Below are 17,227 nucleotides of genomic sequence, written 5' to 3' on the forward strand. Positions count from 1 at the left end.
CTGCTTCTCTGCCAGGCTTCATGAGGAGCCTGGTCTGTCTGCTGGGGTCCGTGGGGGCGGGCGGTGTGGTTCAGGAGATGAGCCCTGAGGGGTGGGTGGGGCGAACGGGGGACCTCCCCAGGAAGGGGCTTCTGTAAGGCCTCGCCCGGAACCTCACAGACACCCAGAAGAGCCCGGAAAAGAGCAGAGGGTGGAGCCAGCTCCAACGTCTTCTCCATGTTCGATCAGTCCCAGATCCAGGAGTTTAAAGAGGTTGGTCAGCCTCCCCCAGGGCCGTTGGGAGGGTTACAGGAATGCACCGAAAGCCCTTAGGGAGCCGGCAAGGCGTGGGGTCAGCCCTCCGTCCCTGGGGGGTGGTGACATCACTATCCTTAGAGGCTGCCATGCTATAGCTTAGACTCTGGAGATGTGACGAGCTGTCCTCGGGCAGCCCCTACCCCTCTCTCCCTGAGCCTTTGCTTGCTGTGTGACCTAGGGCAAGCCCTTCCTCTCTCCAAGCCTCAGTTTCACTCTCTGTAAAACGGGGTTGCTGGGAGCATGATATGAGGGATGGGCACGAAGCCCCAGCACGTGCTGGCGCACAGTAGGAGCCCAGGGCAGGTTAACCATCACTCTCATGCTGGTGTCATGCTGAGCTGGGTGACCGGGTGGCCAGAGGGCCTGTATTGAGGTTGCCCAGGCAACAGTGGTTGGGAGGACAGCCCCTTGCAGGGAGGGGGGATCTCTCTGGGGAGGGGGCCTGGGCTTGGGCAGGTGGGCGGGCGGCTGCTCAGTGCCCGTGTCTCTGCCAGGCTTTCACCATCATGGACCAGAACCGGGATGGCTTCATCGACAAGGAGGATCTGAGGGACACCTTTGCTGCCCTGGGTGGGTGACCAGCAGCCGGAGGCTTGGGGACTGGGGGCGAGCCGAGCCCTGGCCATCCAGAAAGAGTGGGCAGCTGGGGGCAGGCCAGGGCTGTTGGCGCAGGGGGTGTGAGGGGCTGGTGTTCTCTGGGGGTGCCGAGGAGGGGCGGCTACCACCTGGCAGGTCAGGGGAGACTCCCAGGTGTTAGAGGAGGACTGGCCAGGGGAGGGAGGGGGGCATTTCAGGGGCAGTAGTGGCCCGTGCAAAGGCCGGGAGTGGGAGGGGGAGGGGTCAGCAGAGCAGGGGAGACACAGGGGGTGGGGAAGAGGCTGGAGATATCCAGGGGCGGGACTCGGGTTACCGGGCGGTCTTCAGCTGCCCGGCGAGGCTTTTGCCTTCTCTGAGGGCCCAGGGATGGGCCTTAAGCCTGGATGGGGACGCTGGGGTTGGGGGACAGGGGCGTAACCAACTCACTTCCGGACTGAGCCTTAAGCTCCCAGAGATCTGGATGTCCACTGGGACCGTGAGGAACCCGAGTCCCCGTCTCCTGGCAGCCAGTGCATCCCTCCCGGGGCACCTGAGCCCTGAGGCCCAGGTCTTCCACCCCTGTGTGCCTCAGCTTCAGCTTCTTTGGGTCTCAGTTTCCTCATCTGTAAAATGGGGATAACCACCAACTTGCTCTCCTTTCCAGGGAGGCTGAGGTGGTGGCAGGGGGGTGGTGAGGCTGGGGGCAGCCCAGTGCTGGCCACGGCTGAATGTGCCTCCGTCCTGAGGTCCCCCAGCAGGTGGGCAGGGTCTTAGGGCTGAGTGGGGGGGCGGGTGAGACGGTAGGGCTGGGGGATTCTGCAGGATGCTCCGTGGTCCCGAGCTCTGCTCTCTTGGGTTGCCTGCAGGCAGGGTCACCTCTGACCCTCCTTGTACTCCTGGGTGTCTCCCCCAGGCCGCATCAATGTAAAGAACGAGGAGCTGGAGGCCATGGTGAAGGAGGCCCCTGCGCCCATCAACTTCACCGTCTTCCTGACCATGTTTGGGGAGAAGCTGAAAGGTGATTGAGGCCCCAGGAGGCCCTGGGGAGGGGATGGGCGAGGGGGTGTGGGTAGGCAGGGCCCTGTGTGCTGACGTACCCCCCACCGATGCACGCCACAGCTAGGAGCATGGTGCAGCCCCAGACACCAGCCCCCGGGGCACACACACCAGACCCTGCCTCAGCTTCCACCTCTATATCACAGAGTGGGGTGAATGTAATGACCCCCAGTTTGCAGGGCTGTGAGGCGCCCAGCGGGACAGTTTGCGAGAAAGCCCTTTGCCCACCATCAGGATGATGCCCCAGCCACAGCCCCACCTTCCTAGCCCTGGGCTCATCTTGCCTGTTCTGCCTTACCACCCGCTGCTGACAGGAGAAGGTGGTATGGGGGAGGGGGTTCTGGAAACTTCTGTGGCCAACCCCAGTACAGGATGGGCTTCTCCTCCAGGGAGAGGATCAGGGGCCTCATACGTGAGTGAGGAGACCCAGGCTCAGACGGGTCACCACACCTGCTCCAGGTGTCCCAGCATCGAAGTGGCAGGGATGGAACTGTAACCCCGACGCTGGCTCTAACCACTGCACTCCCCTGAGACGCAGCATCAGACCGGGCTGGGGTTCCGTGGTCAGAAGGAAGGGCCAGCCTGGGCTGCGGCTGCCCTTGCGGGGTGGGTCTCATCGTCATCCCATGCTCAGGCGGCCCCTGCCTGATACCCTCCCCTGGCGCCGCGGCTACAGCTGGGCTTAAGACCTGGTCTCCCACTGACCCCCAGGGTGACCTTGAGCAAGGCTTATCTGCTCTTTGCACCTCAGTTTTTTTGTTTTTTTAAAAATTTATTCATGGCTGTGTTGGGTCTTCGTTTCCGTGCGAGGGCTTTCTCCAGTTGTGGCAAGCGGGGGCCACTCTTCATCGCGGTGCGTGGGCCTCTCACTATCGCGGCCTCTCCTGTTGCGGAGCACAGGCTCCAGATGCGCAGGCTCAGCAATTGTGGCTCACGGGCCCAGTTGCTCCGCGGCATGTGGGATCCTCCCAGACCAGGACTCGAACCCGTGTCCCCTGCATTGGCAGGCAGATTCTCAACCACTGCGCCACCAGAGAAGCCCTGCACCTCAGTTTTTTTGTCTGTAAAATGGGGTTTGTGTTAGTTTCCTGAGGCTGCTGTAACAGATGACCACGAACTTGACGGCTCAAAAAAACCAGCATTGTATTCTCTCAGTTCTGGAATCCAGAAATCCGGAATCTGTCAGGCCAGGCTCCCTGAGAGGCTCCGGGGAGAACCCGATCTTGACCTTTTCCGGCTTCTGGTGGCTGCTTTGCTCCCATCTCTGCCTCTGTGGTCGTACTGCCCCCTCCTCTTCTGTCTCCCTCTGCCTCACTTTTGTAAGGACACTTGTTATTGGATTTAGGGCCCACCCGGATAAGCCAGGATGATCATCACTCCATCTCAAGAGCCTTTCCTTACATCTACGGAGGCCCTTTTGCCAAGTGACATTTCCAGGTCCTGGGGATGAGGACCTGGGTATATCTTTTGGGGGCCACCACTAAACCCACGACAGCCTGGTGTTTTCCAGCTGACAGAGAAGTGCCCTCAGGCCCACCTCTGGGCAGCCGTTCGGGGTTATTCCTGGGACCATGGCCACCTCCTTGAAGAGCGCAGAAGTCCAGGGGGCAGGGCAGGGGTACACTCCCAGGCAAAGACATGCGTGACTCCAGCCACGACTTTAAAGCAAGTCCTGGAGCTCGTGTCCGTCCGCAGCTGAGCTAAGAGCTCTGACCCAGGGCTGCAGCTTTTTCTCATTTTCGCAGGGGTTCCGGGGCTGGAGCTCCAGCTGAGCCTGTCATGCAAACTTGGCTGAGCCTGGGATGGGGACAGGAGCCGGGGGGCTGGGCAGGCACCACCTCGTCCCTCTAATTGGGACAAGGACACTGTCATGAGGTTCCCAACAGCAATGAGGGGAAGCAGTCTCTCTGCAGCCCATTTGATGAGGTTTGCCGTCTGCAGAGCAGAGGCCCATTCTGGGAGGAGAGAGGGGAGGACCGGGTGCGGTAAATGTCCAGCCACGGGGCCGGAACCCAGGGCAGCTGGTCCACGTGCAGCCTGTCCTGAGGAAGGCAGGCTGGAGTCAGGCTGCCCCGGCACGGAGGTCTCTCCGGAGACCCTGGGAGGCAGAGACTGCACAGCCGCGCCCCAACCATAATCCCGAGGCCACCCCTTCTCCTCCTGCAAGGCCAGGCTGTGACGGACCCTGGACTGAGCCTCTGGCCTGGGCACACTGGCTCCCTGCCACCCTACCTAGAGGAAGCCCACGGCTCTGCCTCTAGGAGCTCCGAGGCTGGCAAGGCCAGCACCGAGCCCGGCCCAGTCACTCAGGGCCAGTCTCAGAAATGTTGAGCGACTCAGACTTCATCCTGTCCTGGATGATCCTGATTGTGGGGACACAGCTGGCCCTGACCCAGTCTGATGGGGGAGACACAGATGACCCTGACCCAGTCTGATAGGGGGGACACAGCTGGCCCTGACCCAGTCTGAGAAACAGGAGCACAGCGTGGCAGAACAAGAAGGGGGCTCTGGAGGTTCAAGGAGTTGGCTTCAAACCCTTCCTCCCCTTATAGCTGGAGACCTCAGGCAAGTAACAGAGCCTCTCTGAGCCTGAGTTTCCTCTTTGACAAACTGGCGCATCAGGACCTACCACAAGGGGTGTGCTGGAGTCCCACAGGGTACAGTGCCGAAGCTGCAGGATGGACTTGGCACAGAGCACTCAGATGTGTCTGTGGCCGTGATAATGTTGGTCAAGACCTTTACCATTAATGACCCTTTATCTTAACTGATCCTGGGAGGCGGGCAGCAAACCCCGCCCTTGTCTCCATTTCACCAATGACACAGCTGAGCCTTAAGAAGGAAGGGGACATCCCCTGGTTCCACGGTGAGAAGGGAGGGCAGTGTGATGGGGGGAAGAGCACCAGGTAAGGGTCACCAGGCCACCTGCTGTCATTCACACAGTCCCTGAGACCTTGGGTGAGACCCTTCCTCTCTCTGGGCCTCAGTTTCCCCATCTGTACCAGCAGGGGGCTGGGTATTTAATCCCATTGTGTTAGTAGAACCATTTCTTCTAATGACATCTTTCGCCAAAGCCCACACTATAAAAGTGATAAAACCAGAACCGCTCTGGATGCACTCTGCCTCTCCCGTCCCCCCACCCTCACTCCCACAAACCTGTGGACCCACCTGCCCGGCCTCTGGCCTGGACAACCTCTCAGACTCCTCCAATGCCAGAGTCCCCACCTCCAGCCCCCAAGTAAAAGCTCTTTCTCCTCCATCCATAGCCGAATCACATAGCATCAGTTGTGAGAACTTGGACAAGTCACTTAACCTCTCTGAGCCTCAGTTTCTTCATCTGTGAAATGGGACCAATGGGCAGGAGGGTTAAGCACATAGTAAACGCCTAGTAGGCCTTTCCAGGTGCATCTGTGCAGGCTGATTGTTACTATATGCAGAGCCCTTGGCTATTATTACTGTTCCTTGTTTCTCTGAAACATCCCTTCTCTGGCCTCACTGTGGACTAAAGCTGGGGAGGAAGCTCCCTGAGTCCTTGGCCTCTGTAGGGGCCACGGGACCTGCCCCACCCCCAGCCGCTGCCTGGCCTCTTCATCCTGACGCTCCCCCTGCCTGTGTGTGCTGCTTCTAGGTACGGACCCAGAGGAGACCATTCTCCACGCCTTCAAGGTTTTCGACACTGAAGGGAAAGGTTTTGTCAAGGCTGATTTGTAAGTCTCCTCTGCCTTCTCTCCCCAGAGTCTCAGGTGATAGATGGACTGCGGTCGGGTCAGGGTGGGTCGCAGCCCGGTCTCCTGTCCTGCCTGGAACTCAGGCATCTCAGGCAGCTTCCAGACAGGAGGCAGGAGGCCGCTACCCTGCCCAGTTCAGCCATTACTAGATGTCCCTTCCCCTCTCTGGGCCTCGGTGTCCCCATCTGTGTGGATGTGTATGGGGAACATGGGGTCCGCAGGCGAGGGCTTCCCAGTAGCGAGGGAGGAACGGGTGGGGGTAGAGGTGGGCCCTGAAGGAAGACTAAGGATCGCCCTGGCTGGAGCAGAGAGGGCATGTTTGGGGTTGGTGAGGAGGAATGGGCTGTGGCTGGGGGTGGGAGGGGAGGCTGGGGTGGGGTGGGGTGGGGTGGGGTGGGCGGGGGGCGGTGCAGGCAGCACAGAGAGGAAAGCAGGGCCTGTGTGGGGTAGCCCTGGACCTTGAGTCTGCCCTGGGGGCATGGGAAAGCCTAAGAAGCAGTTAGGCAGGGGCAACATGGAGGCCAGCCTGGAGGAGGAGAAGAGAGGGTTGCAGCCGCCACAAGGGTCTTGGCCATCGGGATGGAGGCGAGTGGATGGGTGAGTGAAATACAAGAGGCCAGCACCAATGGGATCCAGGGTGTTGGGAAGAGGACTGGGCCAGATGTTAGCCAGGGCCCGAGTGGATGTGGGCATGGAGGCGGAGCCATGGGAAGGAACCAGCTCAGCTGGGGCTGCAGAGAGAGTGAGGTGGCCGTGGGCAGCTGTCCGGCCGCCACTGGGCTGGCGTCACCGACGGAGGGAGCGCTAATGCCTGCTATGCCTGGGAGTCTCAGCCCGGGGAGAGCACAGGGCAGACAGCTGAGACTCGCGGGCCGGGGCGGGCCGGGCCGAGGCAGCCTGTCCGGGGGCTGAGACGCTGAGCCGACTTCTGAGCCGACCTCTGAGCTGTCCCTTCCGGGCCTCCAAGGCCTCCCTGGGCCTGTGGGTGACCCTGGGCGGGCAAGATTTCTTCCTTAGTCACAGGCTTCATGACCAATTACTGTGAGGCTTGAGGCCTCGGCTGGAGGCTGATTTTGCTTTCTATTCAATATTAGCACAGCACGTGATGGAGGTGGGGTGGGAGCGGGCAGCGGGGCAGGGAGGAAGAGAGGAGGGTCTATCTTGTCTCTCAGACGTTCTTACAGCCCCTCACCCCCCAGGGTTTTGAGTCACACTCTCCTCAGGGGTCGGGGAGGGGTTCCCGAGGTTCCCGAGGGTTTCTTCAGGCTGCAGCCCTCTCCTTCACCCCTCCCTCAGAGTCCGGGTTCCCACCCCCATCTTGGAGACCTAGGGAGGCACTGGGGGAACCCCCCAGGGTGGCCTGAACCCACCCCTCTACTGCCACCCACCTTCCCTCCCACTAGAGCAAAGTCAGGGCTGGGAGGAACCCTTTGGAGACCCAGTTTGGGAACCGCAGGCGCCCTCCCCAGGCTACGGGATCTGAAAGACATGGCTGCCTGCCAGGCAGGCCACAGAGGAAGCTCTGGTTGAAAGAGAGTCTGTGAAAAGTCCCCAGCGTGGAGAGACGGAAACTGTGACTGTCCGGTAGTAACATAAATAGTGGAAAATGTGCGTCGGTCCGGAGCAGGGCGGCGGCTGCCGGCGCCACAGGGCACATGCGTGCTCAGGGCTCTGCTCAGCCCTCTGGTCCCACCCCTGCCCTCTGCACGCCCTGAGAGCTCTGTGGAGCCCTCTGAGCTCCTGGGGGCACCAATCCCCCCCCCCCCACAGCCTCAAATGCCCCACCTCTGGCCATTCCTGCAGGCCCCGGGCAGCTCTGGCCCCTGTGGGCAGCTGCTCTTCTGGACCACCCAGGGGGACAGGCCCCACCCTGCCGCTGCACATCAGTACCCCTCCCGAGCCTCAGTTTCCCTCTCTGTAAAAGGGGGATAATAGTACTCACCTCCCAGGGCTGTGAGGAGCAAAGGAGACCTGGGCAGGCGCAGGAGGACACGGACCTGGGTAGCCTTCCTGCCCCTTGGCTGAGTGCAAGCACCTTGCACGCTCCGAAGCACCTTACAGATGTCAGCAAAAATCATAAGCTGAAGAAGCAGTGCGTCTAGAACCAGGGCGAAGAGGCTCCCCTCAGCGACCTAGAGGTTGATTATTAGTGCACGATGGGACATCAGAGTGGCCCCCACAGTCATGTCGGGGTCCCAAGCTCATTTCATTGGGTCCCCGTCTGATGTGAAGAGGGGAGTCCACATTACAATGGAGGCTGAGAGCTGAAGTGGCCGCCCGAGGCCACACAGCCATCTGGGGGCTGTAGGGCCAGCCCTGGTTGGTGTCCTCCTGGGCCATCAGCCCCAGGATCCACGTGTCCACATAGAGTGGCCCTTACCCTGAATGTGACCCTTTCTCTCCCTTGAACAGCATCAAAGAGAAGCTCATGACGCAGGCAGACCGCTTCAGTGAGGAGGAGGTGAGTGCCGGCTTTTCAGGGCCTGGCCCAGCGCTGACAAGCATCTTCCTGGGAAGTGCTCCTTCTTTAGTGATCCGCTGAGATGATGTCCCCCTTGACTCCTAGGATGGGAACAAGGATGGGTGGGATCCTGGCCTGCTGGCCTGGCCTCTGTGGCCTCCACCCTGATGCCTCCCTCTCCAAAGAGGGGAGCGACATTCTGCCTAATGCCCTTGGGTGACCCCTGGCTCTGGCCCCCACCTCGGCCCTGGTTGAGGCTGACTCCCGGCTCTTTCCCCAGATCAAGCAGATGTTTGCTGCTTTCCCGCCAGATGTGTGTGGCAATCTGGACTATAGGAACCTGTGTTACGTCATCACGCATGGCGAAGAGAAGGACTAAAAGGGGACCACCGACGCCCACCCCCACTCCATACACACATTCAGAGGCAGCAAACACAGGGCCGGGGGTGGGGGAGAGGGGCGGCCGTTGAGTCCCTGCAGCCAACATGTGTGTGTGCAAGGAAAAAGCTCCCTGGCCTGTGGGTCAGGGGCAAAGTAAGAATAAATAATGTACCAAGGTCTGAGGTTTTGTGATTAATGCTCCGGTTGGGGAGAAAGCTAAACATTCCTATGTTGTTGGTTTTTCCAAAGTTTTTACTTCCTGGCTTTGCTCAAATGTTCCTGATGAGCTGGTGTTTAGAACTAATTGACAGTTTTAATGATCCCCAGCTGGGGCACGGGACACTGCCTTCATTTATGAAGCTTTTATTGAGCACCTAGTGCGTGCCAGCCCTGGTGCCAGTCCCAGGGATGTGGAGATGAGCCAGCCCTGTCCCCGGGCTGAAAGATCATGCAGTGAGGGAGACAAGAACTGGGGTGGGGACACAGTGGGGAGGAGGTGGGAGCGGGCCAGGAGAGACCTGGCAGCTAGAAGCCAGACAGAGGCAAAAAAGGCGGTGGGGCGAGGGGGCGGGGAGGGTGGATTCAAGGGATGTTTAAGGAAGAGGCAAAGATTTCTTGAACAGGGCACGCATAGCACCAACCATATAACAAAAGGGCAGAAACTGGACTTCAAATTGAAAACTTCCACTCAGCAAAAGACACCATGAAGGGCGTGAAAAGGCAAGCCCAGGCTGGAGAAGATATTGGCAACAATAGATATTGACAAAGATCTTAAATCCCGAATATACTTTAAAAAAAATCCTACACACAGGACTTCCCTGGTGGCGCAGTGGTTAAGAATCCGCCTGCCAGTGCAGGGGACACAGGTTCGAGCCCTGGTCCGGGAAGATCCCACATGCCGCGGAGCAACTAAGCCCGTCCGCCTCCACTACTGAGCCTGCGCGCTAGAGCCCTAGAGCCACAACTACTGAGCCCCGTGTGCCACAACTACTGAAGCCCACGCGCCTAGACCCCGTGCTCTGCAACAAGAGAAGCCACCACAATGAGAAACCTGTGCACCACAACGAAGAGTAGCCCTGGCTCGCCACAACTAGAGAAAGCCTGTGTGCAGCAACAAAGCAAAAATAAATAATAAATAAATTAAAAAAAAAAAAAAAGGATGTAAGGTCCATGGAAGCAAGGGTTTAAAAAAAAAATCCTATACATCAATAAAGGAAAGATAACCAAAACAGCAAACGAAAGCCAGGTAGGTGACGAGGTCAGTGGCAGAGCTGGGGGTGGAACCCAGGCAGCACGGCTCCGAGCCTGTGCCCACAAGCTCTAGCCCACACTGCTACACCCTGCACTGGGACATGGGGGCGGGGACTGAATTGGGGGTCACAGTGAGGAGGTCCCTTTCCTTGTCCCTTGCCCTCCTGCACTCCATGTTCCCTCTGGGGGAGGTGGGGAGAGAGGCGTCCCCATCCGCCTGGGGCTCCCAGGCTCAGGACACAAGGGGTAAGATCTGCGGAGCAGGGCTGGGGAAGGCCCGAGGCAGAGGAAGAGGAATATTCCAAAAGATCCCTCCCTCCTCCCAGGCCTTGCTCTCTGCTCTCGAAGAGTTTAGCTTTCCTGGAAATCAAGGACTCAGCTGCCGAGGAACTCGTCAGACCTGTTTGTGTCCCCAGGAACCAGGCCAGAGCCAAGCTTTTGGAGGGAGTGGGAGCCATGGCTACCTGCTCCCCCGTCTGGCAGCTCCGGGCTGCCCTACTCCGTGACACCAGGCCTGCTGGCCCTGCATCGGCCCGGCTCCACGAGGACACGGGGTGGCCAGTGGGGAAGGCCGGAGGCGCTCCATGCAGCTCAGGAGGGGAGACTGGGAGCCTTTCCTTTGCTCATTCATTCCTCCGCCCTTCAGACAGCTGTCCACTTACACCCACTCTGTTCCAGGAACCAGACGCAATCAGTAGCGCCTATAACACCCACCTGGGCTCTGGGTGGGGGACCCACAGGGACAGGAGGCTCCAGTGGCCTAGGGCAAAGAAGGCGGGAGGGGAGTGGGGGACCAGTCGTGAGGCTATTGGTGGCTCCAAGGCCCTGGCCTCTGCTTCTCTTGGCGTTTTTCACAGCATTGCTTGCTCAGGGCCCCTCCCCTTCCAGCTGGGGCTCATTGGTGGTCTTGGCTGCCCCTGACCTGGGCCTACCACCAGCTGCCTTCAGTCTCCATGACTCTCTGTCTAGTTCCCGAGGGACACCTGGGTTGGCACTCCACGACCCCTAGATGGGTTCCTCTGGGTCCTCCTCTGGTCCAGGCAGCTGGGGTGGTCCACAGAGCTGCCCCTTCCAGGGGTGGGGGCTGAGGCTCCTGAAAGCCAGAGAGAAATTGACTCCTCCCTCCTGAGTCATCATATCTGGAATCACCTTTTTAAAGGTACAAGAACTACTTGTGGCCTCCCCCACCTGCCCACCTGCCCCTTTACCACCATCTTTATGGCTCCGTGCTTCCCTGCACAGCCTCATTCAGCTCCTTGAGTGCCCTACATTCCCTCCTGCCACAGGGCCTTTGCATATGCTGCTCCTGCTGCCTAGGACACTCTCCCACCCACTCTCCCACTCTCCCATTGGATAAGTGCCCAGTTACCCCTACTCAGCTTTCTGCTCTCAGCTCCATGTCACATGCCCTGTCCCTGAGGCCTGGAATAGGTCAAATCCCCTTCTGTGTACTTTCATGGCACCAAGTACTTTTGCTGGGGAGATGTACATGATGTTGGTCTTCCCCAGAGAGCTGTAAGCCTGGGATCAGGTTGGATTTTGCCCATCACTCTACCCCTAGCAACCCTCACTGGACCTGGCACAAAACAGACTCTTGGGAAACATTTAACCAACTCCAGGAGGCCCAGAAAGCTGATCTTGAGGTGCATGAGGCCACTGGAGGGGGCTTCTGTGGCCAGCACTGAGGTCTGGGCCTCCAGGAAGACACCACGGGCCAGAGGCTGAGGTCAGGGCCTGCACCCAGGCCAAAGCCATGCCCGAGGCTCCATGGGACCTGCCTGTCTGTCTGGGCCTTAGTCTCCGCATAGGCAGAATGGGACCCTGTGGTTGTCTGGGTCCCAGGGATTTCCAGCTCCTCGGCAGCAGCAAACCCTGAGGCCGTGGCCATCCCCGAAGGTGACCTGTCTCGTAAGCTGGCCAGGCTGGCTCTCCTGGAATGCTTGGTGGCCCCAGCGCGCCCTGGAAGGTGACGGGCAGCAAGCCCAGGCGAGGCCATGGCAGGTCTCCGAGTCCCCAGGGAGCTGCGTGCAGGGATCCTGCCCTGCCCTGGTCCCGCCAGCTCCCCCAGCCAGCTGGGTCTTATTGAGGGTAATTAGCCCAGTGAGACGCCTGGGTCTGGACCTTTCATTTTCCACTGTGATCCGTTAACTGGGGCCTTCGGACAGTGGCCCCCGTATAAATCACGAGGGGGTCACTGTTAAGAGAAATGGCAAATTCCTTCCACCCGTGTGGCTGGCTAAATTGATCCTGAGAGCAGATTCCCTCCTGGCGCTCACTCAAGAATGGCCAAGTCCTTTGAAGGTCTTTCCAGGGTGGACCCCGGGGCTTAGAGCCGGCTGGGCGGGGAATCTCCCCGGGAGGCTCTGCTAACCGCGGGCGGGTGGGGCCCCTCCAGGACCTCGTGGCTGCTGCAGAGACCCTGCCTGATGCGGCTCCACCATCACTCTGTCTCCGTGGCAACCCTGGGGGCGACTCTGCACCTCTTCACAGCCAGGAAGTGGCAGGGGTGGGGGGCTGGGGGGAGCCACTGGTGTCCTGAGCCAGGAACGGGGACGCTAGACCTCAGAGCAGTAATGAAACACCCCGGTGGAATTTCAGGCCTAGGGGTGGGGAAGGCAAGCAGTGAGGTTCCGAGGGGACGCCCCAGTAGCCATAGAGCCTGTCTGGTGGGAAAACTACTCCATTCCCTCTGTGAGCTGAGCCCTGGGCTGGGCTAAGATTTCAGTCTGGCTGAGGGTTCATCTGGGCCTCCCGGGACCCCTAAGTATCTGTGTCTATTCGTCTCTTCCTGTCTGTCTCACACATGCAGCCCTCAAGTCTCACTTGACAAAGGTGAAGGGAAGCTGAAGGCGGGGAGGCCAGGATCAGGGATGAGGGAGGTTGGGGAGTGTCCTGTGAGTCTGTGCACGCAGGGTGGGGAAAACCTATTTTCTTTAAAATTTATGTAGTTATTAATTTTTGGCTGTGTTTGGTCTTCGTTGCTGTGCACGGGTTTTCTCTAGTTGCGGCGAGCGGGGGCTACTCTTCGTTGCAGTGCGTGGGCTTCTCATTGCGGTGGCTTCTCTTGTTGCAGAGCACGGGCTCTAGGCGTGGGGGCTTCAGTAGTTGTGGCTTGTGGGCTCTAGAGCACAGGCTCAGTAGTTGTGGCGCAAGGGCTTAGTTGCTCCGCAGCATGGGGGATCTTCCTGGACCAGGGCTGGAACCCATGTCCCCTGCATTGGCAGGCGGATTCTTAACCACTGCGCCACCAGGGAAATCCGGGAAAACTTATTTTCAAATCCCTGTCCTGGGGCAGAGCGTGGAACTGGCTCAGGTGTCCCACAAGGCAGAGCCGGGCAGGTGTCTGGAGGAACAGGGACCCAGCCTTTGGACCTCTCTGGCTTTCTGAGCCATCCTGGGGACAGGCTCCTTAGTAGGGAGTGAACTACCCGTGACTGGAGGTATGCAAGCCGGAGATGGTGAACACGCGGTAGGGATGGGGCTTTCTGGCTTTTAGAACCTGAGTTGCTCCTCAGGGCAGAAAGATAGGGGTGCATAAAGCACCTAGCTCATTGCCTGGTGCACAGTGGGGTATCCCTCCCCCAACACCCACGTGGCTTCACTGTGGTCCAGCCGGAATCACAGAGCCCAGGGCAGGCTGAGCCAGAAGAACCCTTGGTGACCAGATGAGGAAGCCAAGGCCCAGAGGGAGCTCCCCCTTCCCAGCTCCAGACCTACCACATTCCTTCCCTCTTTCCGTTCACACCCCTGAACATGGTCAGGATCACATTCCTGTCCAAGACCTGTTATTGGGGTGATGGGCTCTAATGCGTGTGTGTCAGTGGGACAGAGCGGGGGGCATGTTAGCATGCAGCCTCTTGAGTGATGATGGGGGACTGTCAGATGTGATTTGGGACCTGTGGCGGATCGTGGGGGACCTGGGGCTCCTTAGTGACCAAGAAGAGGGCATCCAGGAGACGGGCTGTGTCTTGCTGAGCTGGTCCCTCTGTCTCTGGGCCCCAGACTTCTCGGTACCACGAGGATGCTGGACTGGGCTGGGGAAGCCCATGGCGCGGGCCTGGCGGTGGGGCCGGGAGGGACAGGCCGGCCTGGAGCCGCCCTAATCGGGGGCTTAGCTCCGACTTCACAGCTGGCGGCCTCAGCTTCATTGGAATTGTCCAGCCATGGTGGGGGTGGAGAGGGGGTGCCTGGTTCCCATCAAGCTCCAGAGGGCCCTTGGAGGGTGGAGTGGGTGGCAGGAGGACAGGGCTGAAGATCTCAATTGGAGCATCTGGGGTTGGAGAGCCTCAGCGCCTTATGGCTGTGTGACCTCAGGCCAATGGCTTAACCACTCTGGGCCCTCGTATTTCTCATTAGAGAAACAGGGCGAGTGGTACATCCCTCTGAGGGCAGCACCCGGTGTAGGGCCTGGCCCTGGGTGGTGGCCTCAGTCTGCAAGGCCTGGTGTGTAAGCTCTCACTCTGGCTGCGAGGGTGGCCCTTATGGCCCCACAGCGCCATCTATTGACGGCTGAGGAGCCTGGCCCGGCTCCGGCTTCCCCAAGGCCTTTAGAGGCCTGCATCTTCGAAGCAGTCATGGGTGCAAGGTTAAAAGTGCAATTTGAGGGCAGACAAGTTGGCATGTGAGTCCCGGCTGCCTCAGTGCCATTTCTGGCTGGAAGACAAGGCAAGCTCGTTTACCTCCAGATTCCTGCAAAAGGCAGCAGCAGCACTTAAGAGCACCCTCTGTGTACCAGGCGCTGTGCTTCACATGCATTCACACGTAGAACTCCTCAACAACCATGGGAAGTAGAGCCTACTACTATCCCCTTTTACAGATGGGGAAACTGAGACCAGAGAGGGTAAGACACTGGCCCTAGGCTGCACAGTAAGTGGCAGAGCTGGGATTTGAACCCAGGCAGTCTAGGTCCTCATCCCCTACTTGTCACCACAGGCTAAGACACACAGCATAGCTGCCTTGCAAGGTTGCGGGTAAGAGTTACTCTTGGTAGTTGGGCTGAAACCCTTGGTTCAAGTGCTGTGTCACAGTGACTCCAGCACAGGAGTTGCGGTTGCCCTGGGTTCTCGTCCTGGCTCCACTATTCACTCGCTAGCTGTGGGGCCTGGGTGCCTCAGTGTCCTCATGGATGGCTCAGCGCAAGGGTCAGAGATGACGCATGGAAGGGACACCCAGCTCCTGGCAACCGTGAGCGCCTCATTGTTCTCAGGTCCCAGGGATGTCCTTGCTCTGAGCAGGTGGGGCCCTGCTGGTCCACGTGTACCCGGAGATGGTTGGTCCACAAAGCCATCCTCACACTGCCACAGTCCTGCATCCCTGGGGCACCAGAAGGCTGGCAACTGGGGAGGAGCTGGGCGTTCAGAGGGAAAGGAACTTCATCCCGGTTCCCGCATCCGGGAGAGAGGGCCGAGGCTGCCTGAGCCCTGGGGCCTTGAGTGGAGGGAGAAGCAGCCGTGGAGGGACCTCATCTGTCGAGCCCGCCTCACACCTTCCTCCAGCTTTGGTGGGAGAAGTTTTCCTCTTCTTGTAGGCCTCCGGGGTCCCCTGCATAGCCTAACCCTACCACCCACTTGGGAATCCGGGGTCTCCCAGGACAATGATGGGGGTGGGAGGAAATGCCTGCCACCATCTGTTTGTGATCTGCTCTGAGACCCCTTGTTTTCTGGTCCGCAAAGGGGGTTACATTATACCTCCAGCCACTTCCAGCTCGAAAGCTCCCACCTTTCCCTTCCTCCCACAGTGGGCCCATCGAGGTGTTGGATTAGCCAAGGACATGGTCCTAGGCCTCCAAACACCTCCACTGGGGAGCAAGCTTCCTGGCCACCACGGTGGGGGATGGAAGGGCCAAGGATGGGGCCACAAGGCTCAGGCTGCTGGGATGGCCATCCCGGTCCAGCCTCCCTCTTTCTACATGGGCCTCCGTTGAGTGGAATGCCCCTTCCTGGATGTGCCCCCCTGAGCTCTGTAATTACTGTTTTTTCTGCTTCCTGCCCCACCTCCAAGCTTGAAGTGTTTGCCAGAGATAGGAGTCTGCTGTAGAAGCAGGAGGCCTGGGCCAGCTTGAGCATCACCAAATAAAATGGAAAGGAAAGTGGGGGCCCCAGAAACCCGCTGTCCAGTTTGGGAGACTTGGAGACGAGACCATAGATCAAGCTGGCCCAGAGGAGCGCTGACCAGGGGCCGTGGACACTCCCTGGGCCACCATCCAGAGGCCCTCCTGGATGGAGCCTGTCTCTATGCGACCTGCCAGTGAGGGGGTGAGCTCCCTGTCACCGAGTGCTGGGGGGGGTTCGGCCTGAGCCACCTGGTACTTAGCCCTTGACAGTCTCCACAACATTTGGACCCCCACTCTGAGGTTCAGGCCTGCCACCATCTGGGAGGTGGGCCAGGCAGGCAGGAGAGCCCATTTTACAGATGAGAAGGCTGAGGCCCAGAGAGGAAAAGCGACTTGCCTTTGGACATGCAGGCAGGAAGTGGCAGAATAAACCCCAGAGGCTGAGGCTGAGGACTCTGGGCCCAGTGCTCTCCCCATTGCCTGCCCTAGGGGTCTAGTCCCTGGCTCTGGGCTGTTTCCTGGGGGTGGGCACAGAGGACATGGGTGCCCAAAGATTGCTCAGGGATGCGGCAGGTCATGGACCCCGAGGCAGACACCAGGGAAATGGTGAAGGTCTAGGACGAGGGGGCGTTTTAGACGGCCCGGGGATGAAGCAAAGAGGTGGACTCAGAGGCGGGTGATGGGCAGTGCCTGAGGCTGGAGAGAAACTGACAATTTTTGAACACCTGGGTGCCAGGCCCTGTGCCTGGGGCTTCATGTGTGATCTCTCTGAAACCTCTCTTTAGCCCTGTGATAACTGAAAATAGATTCTGACAAAGACCTCATCTCCTAAATACACTTTTTAAAAATCCTACAGCTCAATCATGGAACAACAACAACCCCAAATCTACAAAAACCCAGGTAGGTGACAAAAAAAAAAATCCAGATGGCAAATAAAGACGAGGTGTTCAACGTCATTCCTCATAAGGAAAACGCAAATTAAAACGTCAGTGAGGTACACACCCCCCAGAATGGCTAAAATGAAAAAGATGGTGCGTATAGTATTCCCATCCTGCCGATGAGGAAGCTGAGGCTCAGAGAAGCTAAGACCCCCGTCCAATGGCCAAGGATGCCCAGGGCCTCCTGCCCTCCAAGCCCGCCATCTTTCTACTCGTAAGGGTGTGGCAGGACTGCCTTTTGCTGACCAGAGACTTCCTGAATGCCTCAGTCACTTTGCAAACCACCAGTGGGCACCTCCTTTGGCCAGGTCCATGCTGGGGGCTGGGAGTCAGGGCCAGCTCACCCCTGGTCTCTGTTCCAGAGCAGCTGTATCCATAAACCGCCCACATATGGGCTGCACAGAGTCCTGGGAGGCCTGGAGGACGGAGCCCTTGCTGCCAGGGCCAGAGGGAGAAACCTGGGCCCCGATGAGCCTGAATTGCCAGAACA

At 59.1% G+C, this 17,227-nt stretch overlaps 1 protein-coding gene across 1 annotated transcript in view; it reads left to right on the forward strand.

Moving 5' to 3' along the window:
• MYL10 (myosin light chain 10) overlaps positions 1–8,544 on the forward strand; it is a 34,470-nt gene extending 25,926 nt beyond the window's left edge. The window contains exons 4-9 of the mRNA XM_059898717.1: positions 160–252; positions 792–867; positions 1,787–1,891; positions 5,555–5,633; positions 8,067–8,115; positions 8,396–8,544. Coding sequence (XP_059754700.1) covers positions 160–252; positions 792–867; positions 1,787–1,891; positions 5,555–5,633; positions 8,067–8,115; positions 8,396–8,494 — 501 coding nt within the window. The 3' untranslated portion in view covers positions 8,495–8,544. The remainder of the gene's footprint in view (positions 1–159; positions 253–791; positions 868–1,786; positions 1,892–5,554; positions 5,634–8,066; positions 8,116–8,395) is intronic.
• The last annotated feature ends 8,683 nt before the right edge of the window (positions 8,545–17,227 follow it).

This window comes from Balaenoptera ricei, chromosome 15 (assembly GCF_028023285.1).
Source record: "Balaenoptera ricei isolate mBalRic1 chromosome 15, mBalRic1.hap2, whole genome shotgun sequence".
Lineage (NCBI taxonomy): Eukaryota > Metazoa > Chordata > Mammalia > Artiodactyla > Balaenopteridae > Balaenoptera > Balaenoptera ricei.